Source organism: Myotis davidii, unplaced genomic scaffold, assembly GCF_000327345.1.
Source record: "Myotis davidii unplaced genomic scaffold, ASM32734v1 scaffold1673, whole genome shotgun sequence".
Classification (NCBI taxonomy): Eukaryota; Metazoa; Chordata; class Mammalia; order Chiroptera; family Vespertilionidae; genus Myotis; species Myotis davidii.
Window position 1 is genome coordinate 738,570 of NW_006284850.1, and position 7,648 is coordinate 746,217.

At 38.9% G+C, this 7,648-nt stretch overlaps 1 protein-coding gene across 1 annotated transcript in view; it reads left to right on the top strand.

Moving 5' to 3' along the window:
• The window catches only part of NDP (Norrie disease (pseudoglioma)), a 25,969-nt gene that overhangs the window by 6,835 nt on the left and 11,486 nt on the right, over nucleotides 1-7,648 (top strand). The window contains exon 2 of the mRNA XM_006755186.2: nucleotides 7,182-7,562. Within this exon, the coding sequence (XP_006755249.1) occupies nucleotides 7,389-7,562 (174 nt within the window). The 5' untranslated portion in view covers nucleotides 7,182-7,388. The remainder of the gene's footprint in view (nucleotides 1-7,181; nucleotides 7,563-7,648) is intronic.

A 7,648-nucleotide genomic window follows, 5' to 3' on the forward strand; every position in this document is an offset into this window, starting at 1 on the left:
CAGCAGGACTGAGTCCCTGGCTTGGGTTCTCAGAATTCCCCTCTTTTCTTTCCTCCAAATTGTTTTTATACAGAGATGAGTGGTTAGAATGTTTCTCATTCCTCACGTGAAACCCCCTTCCTAGGAGGAAGTGGGTGAAATAAAGGAAACTTTTTCTATTTGAAAGTGTGTATTTCAAATCATTGAAAGTGCAGTGGCAGATTTTGAACATCAAATATAATCTTTCTGCCTGGCCGGTGTGGCTCAGTGGATGAGCATTGACCCATGAACCAAGAGGTTGCTGGTTTGATTCCTGGTCAGGGCACATGTCCAGGGGGCATGCAGGAGGCAGTTGATTGGTGTGCTGCTCTTACATCACATCGATGTTTCTATCTATCTCTTCCTTCTCCTTCTTTCCTCTCTCTAAAAAAATCAATAAAAACATTTTTTATAAGAATAATCTTTCCTCCTTCCCTTCTGTTATTTCTGTGGCTTCCCCTTCCCCTATTTTTGTTATTTATTGATGAAACGAAAGGATATTTATTATTTATTATTTAGGGCTATTGTTGATTTGTGACATTGTAGAAAGGCCACCCTTAAGCATTTTCTGACAGTTTGTCATCATATCAGTCACAGTTTTTAGTGGGCTTACAGATTTACAAAAATAATCTAAACTCCTGGAGGAAAAGTCTTTAACTGTATCATGTTTTTTGACACATGTGCAACCAGACCTGGTCATTTCCAACGTATAAAAGGTTTGTATTCTAAAAGTCTGTTAGTTATGTCAACTGTTAAGAACTCAGTCTTTCCTTAGAAACTATAAAAGCCCACAGAAGCCCACACAAGATCCAAGTGCCATACAAAATGGGGACTCTTATAGACCTAAGTTCCAGCCCAGGATTTCATGAATGTACCCCCCTAGCACAAAGGTTCCACACCCAGCAGAGTGTCTTGCTCTTGACCACTAGTATCTTATTCATTCTACATCCACAAAGAAGACAACTCCAACCAATTTTCTCTTCTATCCTGAAGCAGAGCATCACAGATGATGACTTGTGTCTCAAGTTCATTCTAGAAATATGATTCATTCATAAGAAAGGTACAGGAGTGTTGAGCTCAGCCTATATATCATCATCATCAAATGAAAAAGTTTAATTCTAGCATGATTGACTACTATTTGTCTTTCTTCTCTCCCCATTTGGTAGATACTGGAAAAAGCACTACACATTTTAAGACAGCTTTAAGAGAAATGGGAACTGGTGAAATATCTTCACTAACTGCTTCCTGTTATTAGCCACATATTAATTTATGAATCATATTGGTTTTAAGTGCTATTTTTATTTCAGGCCACTAATATGATCTCACCAAGGGGCAAATTCTTATAGTTTGGCCTTCAGTGTTGCCTCAGGCACTGCATTAGAACCTGTTTGGACTTTTTTACAATCATTAACTTCTTAAGTAAGGTAGGAACTCTTTCTGTAGCATTGATTTGGAGACTATATAGCCACAAAGCAGGTGCTATACTGAGAAGCTTAGATATAGTTAGAGAATATTAGAAATGTATAGAACTATAGAAGCATCTAGATCTTTCCATTCATTTTGTAGACAAGGAACCCAAATCCCAGAGAAGTCAAGTGATTTGTTGAAGATTGTGAAGTCAATGATGGAAAGGAGGACTCAAGGCTTGAGGCTCCTCAAATCAGCCTTCTTTCTACCAGAGCACGTAACAGTAGAGTGCTCTTTAGGTTTCAGAATGTAGTGAAATAGTTATCTAATATTTCTGACAAATGAGTGTAAAACACTGGGAGATGGGATACTAACAATGTAGTCTAGAAATCGGTTTGGGGAGAGAAAGATGAAAGCTGTAGATAAGTAAGAGTTTAAATAATAATGAAATGTTCCTCTGGATTTCTTGAAAATCAGAATTTTAACTTTCAGTCATCTCAAGGTTGAGTCCTCCCACACCAGTTCCTTCTCAGACAGTAAATTGATTCAATCCAAGGATCATCACCAGAAATTACTTTTAGTACCAGTCCTTTTTTGCACCCCTATTTATCCAAGGATTATAATTTACTACTTCTTTTCTGAGCTATATTTCTCCTTTCCTTTTGTTTCTCCTATCATTTTTCTTCATCACCATCACTGTTAAGGTTAGCCATGTTTGGCTAGTAATGCAGGTTGGGAGAACAGAGGGTATACCAGACTGGAGGACTGCTGTTAATTGGGGCAGGTACTGCCTCACATGCTCCTTCACTTCTGATTGTAGTGGAGACACCATAAGACAACAGGGGCAGGAGCAGCCCCCCACACACACACACACTGACCTTGTGGCTCCCCATCCTTGGAGCTACCTGGGGCTGGCAGGCTGGAGGCCTGGCAGCATTCATTGTCAGTACTACTGCCTCTGACTCAGCCCAGGCTTGGCTTCTTGGCTGCTACTGATGTGCTGTTCGATAAAAATAATGTCAAAACTCATTCATTGAGTGCACGGGATGCTTTATGGAGTCCAACATGTTGTTTACAGTTTATAAATTAAGTGGGAAGAGACTTCTGACTTATTATCCAAGGCATCTAGTTGACTAGATCCGATCGGAATTCTTTGAGTTCCTGGGAAGGGGCTACTTAGCATTTCACAATCCCCGATTAGACCTTGACTTTCTTGCTTTTCTAATATTAGTATGAAGAGTTATCTAGTGGCAACCTTTCTTTCACACTTAAATCTTGGATTTTTTTTTTTGGCAATTCCTTTGAGAGAGGCTCTACATTCTGTCATCTTTACTTTACTCATGCCTGATATGATTGTTTTAAATTATAGTAAATATCAAATAATTCTGTCTGTTACACTGACGCCATTCCAGTATTATTATATTTTATCTGCTTAATTTGATATTCTTAGAAATGATGCAGTGCATGTTGGACACAAATTAGATGTTAAGGGAGTTTATCAATGTGTCCAAAGAATAAACCAGGATAACAACAGGCCAAGATTCTTTGCTGGTAGATGCAATGAGCTGAAAGAGGGAATTAAAATAGGATTTCTTTTTAACCCTGACCCTTAACTTTTATCTTCTAGAACACAAACAGACAAATAGCAGGTGCTCAACAAATGTGTTGAGTAAATACTTATTGAAAGAAACCACAGGAAGCAATATCTGCATATATTAGTACTGAAAAAAGCCTGGGCAGATGGGGGGAAGGTCTGAATACTAGAGCACCACCCACTTACCTGGCAAGCATGGCAAGATTAAGGCCATTCTTGGCACATGCCACTTGTCTTAGCCTGTTGCTGGAATAACTTTGCAAGAAACCAGCACTTTACCCTCTGCCAGGCAGAAGGTCAGCCCAAGAGGGAGCTGATGCGTAGACATAACACCATCTCTCACCCAGGAGGCTGGGCCCACTGTAAGCTCTGCTATATTATTTCGCTGAGGGTGACAGGTGGGGAAATCTGGGCACCAGTTGTTCTTTTCCACTGGTATCATTTGAAGGGTAGCTCCAAAGCCGGGCACGCCATCCTACGTGCCTCTCCTGTCGGCATTGAAACTATTAGCATGTGGGCTCTGTACACTGGCCAAGTCGATGTCTCAGAGACTGTACCCAGAGCACAGAGCAGCCCTTGGGGCAACTGAGTTCAGCAAGAGAGTAATTCTCTTATTCAATCCATCTTTGGCTGGGCAAAGGTTCTAAGTCTTGATAGGCAGCATTTGATTTTATGCTGTGTGGCTTTAAAAAAAATGAACCAAATTGGAATTAATTTAATTTTGAGAAAAATGACAGAAGCTCCTACAAGACAGACATAGATATCCTTAGACTTCCATAAAGTCAGAATATTGAGTGATGTATAGTCCCTTCATTTTCCATTTTCCTCTTTGTATTTTCCTCAGTACTCTGCACATTCGCACCTATATACACCCCAACCAACACAATGTTTGGACAACTTGACTTAACATACCTATTTTCTTGAGAATTATGTTTATTCCTTCTTTAGCACAACACGTTGAATCATTCAATTTGAACACTTAAAGCAAAAATCCCAATGTTATGTTGCAAGAATCTTACTTTTCTGCTTTGAGGTTCTATGAATTCTGTGGCATGTTTATATTGCTGCTTGCAATCTTATTTCAGAAGTCAATATAAAAACTGAACAAAAAGTATCATGCTTTGTGAATGTGTTGAAATGAAAAAACCTATTATTAGTGGTGAAGCAACATTTCCTCTGTCATTTCTTTTATGCTTTCAGAAAAAAACAAAACAAAACTGTACTTGCAATTCAGGATGTTGCTACTAGGTGGCAGTAGTGCACAAGAACGAAGAAAAGACTAGCAGGTCTTCCTATATTTATAATAAAAATATGATACTACTAAATAATAGTGACAGATTTAAACATCCACTAACTTAATTATTATTTTAAACCTAGCTTTTAAAATAAGAAGTATTACTTTTAAATAAAATTTTGGATAGGTATATATTCACAAGTTCAAAAATCTACAGATTAAAAAAAGGGTACACAGTAAAGTTTTTCTCCCATGCCTGTCCTCCAAACTCCATAGGTAACTAACTAATTATATAGTTTCTTCGGTACCCTTCCAGAGCTTCTCTATGCAAATACAAATAGACACAAATATATATATTCTTGTCCCTCCTTGTTTTAACAATACAAATCTGTAGAGTTTCTGCATTATTTTTTATGTAGTTGCATAGTATTCAATTGTATGAATGTTGTATAATGTATTTAACCAGTTTTCTACCAATGGATATTTTGGGCTCTATTTTATGCTATGGCAACCGATGCTATAGTGAATAACCATATGCTTGCATGATCTCATGTGTAGGCTAATTCTCAGAAGTGGAATTTCTGAGCCTAAGTTATATACATTTGTAATTTTAATCGATATTGCCAAATGGGCCTCTACAGAATTTGTATCAATTTATACTTCACTATCTCTAAAATGGGTCTCTTTCCCATAGCCTTGCTAACAGGGTGCATGATGAGACTTTGGGATCTTTCCCAAAATATCCCAAAGTACTTTTAATTTTCGTTTCTTCCAGATGAGTGAGCATACCCATCTTCTATGTTTAAAGACTATTTATATCTTTATATGTTCTTTTCTGTGGAGAAAATGCAAACGCCAACAAATACAACTATATATGGACTTTTGTTGGTGTTGCTTGTTTTTACTATCATGCTATCCATGTTTTTCTTTCATTTGTTTTGCTCATTTGACCATATCTGCTGGTCATGGCTCTGAAGAGAAGGATCTGGCAGTGGGAAGGGCGGGGCAGGACTAGAATGTCTGCTTTTCCCTTTATCCCCTCCCATTGACTGCTGGGGGAAATATCTGTAAACTGGAGTGGTGAAAGGAGAAATCTAATAAATTCTCTTTCTGAGACTAATTAAGGCTTCAAAGAGACAGATAACCCACTTGGGATAACATAGTCATATTTAAACTCAGGAAATGGTCAGTATTAATGCAAGAATTTCAGTGTAATGTGCATAGGAAAACCTAGACTTTTGAAATGAAAACAAAAAATGCTCTTCTTATCCTTTGCTGATGTGGAGCTTTAGGCTAAGTCTTGATCAAATTTAATAAGATGTTTCCATTAGCATGCACATAAAAGAAAATGGCACAAAGTTGTATGAAAAGATGGTCTCCTCAGCTTTAGGGTTCCTTCTGCATATGAAGATGGTGGTGATTGAATCTATAAGTATCAGGTAGTGACATTTTAGAACAAGAGGGAACTTCATTTGCCATCTTTTCCAACTCCTCTACGCTACAGGTGAGGAAACTGGGGCTGGTACAGTTTAAATGAGCTGTGCAAGGTCCCCCAGATAATTAAGGACAGTGCTAGAATCCAGGTAGGTCCCCTTGTTACTGATCCTTACCCTTTCTTCAATTTAAAGAACTTCTGTGAAACACACGCTGAGGTTTTGTCATTGCCAAGGATGCGGTGCTCTAAAATAGCCCTATGGAACACATACTTTCCTGCTTGGGATCCTCTGCCCCACATTCGCAAGGCAGCTAACAGGCTAAGTGGGTCTGGGGCCACTCTATTACAGCAAAACTAATTGACTTATATGAGCTTGAACGTCTAATCTTGATTTTATCAATACTTTGTCCTGTTTATTTAGATGGTCTATGAGTAAGAAGTTTAAAAAAATATTCTACTATGAGCAAAAATCAATCTTTTATCTGAAATATGGAAGTTTTTTGTTGAAACTTTGATTATTATGTTCCTTTTGTTTTGGATGTAATGTTAGATTGCTCCCAATTTTCCTAAATGCTTGAAAATATTTTTTTATACTTTATGTTTTCTGTTGTGATAAAAAGCATCAATGTTGACTATGCCTTGTGGGTTATTGAAGTGATTTGGGGGGCGGGGATCTCTGGACCCCAGTCCTTAGTCCAAGAGGTATATGGTTAAAAGAGCAAAGCAAATACCGGGAAAACTGGTATAGCATGATCCCATTTTAATGGTAATTTTCCACTCCAATGACCACTTATTTTTTCAAATTATGCCACGTGCTCAGGCTACAGAGACTGCAGAAATGTGTGACTGTATTGGCAAATACACATATTGTTATGACCACACTGGAGGCCAGTTGGCATAATGTGTATATCAGATGCAGTTTGTCATCGATACTGGGTACCACGGGGCTTAAAACAAAAACAGGATGAGCCTAGATCACAGAACTGGAAAACTAGGTGGGTGGCTGGGTATGGACTTAGAAGTGGAAAATGTTTCCTTCACAGGGGACATGGTCTGTGTTCATTAGTGCTGACCTTCCTCCTTTCTATCCCTGTAAGCTGACATTGACAAAAAGCTTACTGCGACACTGAATAGACTCCGCCAACCAGGGATAAGGATGAGACCACCCTATTCAGTTATGTTGTGGCCAGAACCACATGTTTCATTTTTACCATGGGTTCAAACTATTCTTGCTTGTAGGAACATGGACTCCAGCAATTAAAGTCAACATGTACTTCCATTAAGCCACTGTTTCCACTTCCAAATGGTTATAAACATGTAGCACAAGCTATGGAAGGGGTGTGGAAAGGATGACAGTTTATGCTAATGACACTCTAGAAACCAGTATTCTCTACTTGAAATGACATGGAAAAATTCTACTCAGTACCTCCTGGGTTCCGTTAGTTTTTCTCAGTAAATGTTTCTGGGGAAAATAATTTCTGTTTTCATTCCAGCTGTGCAGCAGATAGAGTGATGATGGATTGCAAGTGCAAAGAGTAAGACAAAACTCTGGCATACAAAGGACAATGACAACCAGAAAGCTCCAGCCAGATCCTGCCCGTTCCTTGGAAGGAACTGGATCCTAGGAGGTGAAGGCATTTCCGATTGTTAGTCCTCTGCCTCCCTCTGCTGTTCCTCTTGAGAAGTTTTTCTTTACAACAATGAGAAATCATGTACTAGCTGCATCCTTTTCTATGCTCTCCCTGCTGGCACTAATGGGAGATACAGACAGCAAAACGGACAGCTCCTTCATGATGGACTCAGACCCTCGGCGTTGCATGAGGCACCACTATGTCGATTCTATCAGTCACCCACTGTACAAGTGTAGCTCAAAGGTAAGACCAAGATCTCTGTGAGGGTAGCATTACTTCTAGAAACAGGAGAGAAACCAGATTCCTTTGTCAGGGGATGGAGAACTATG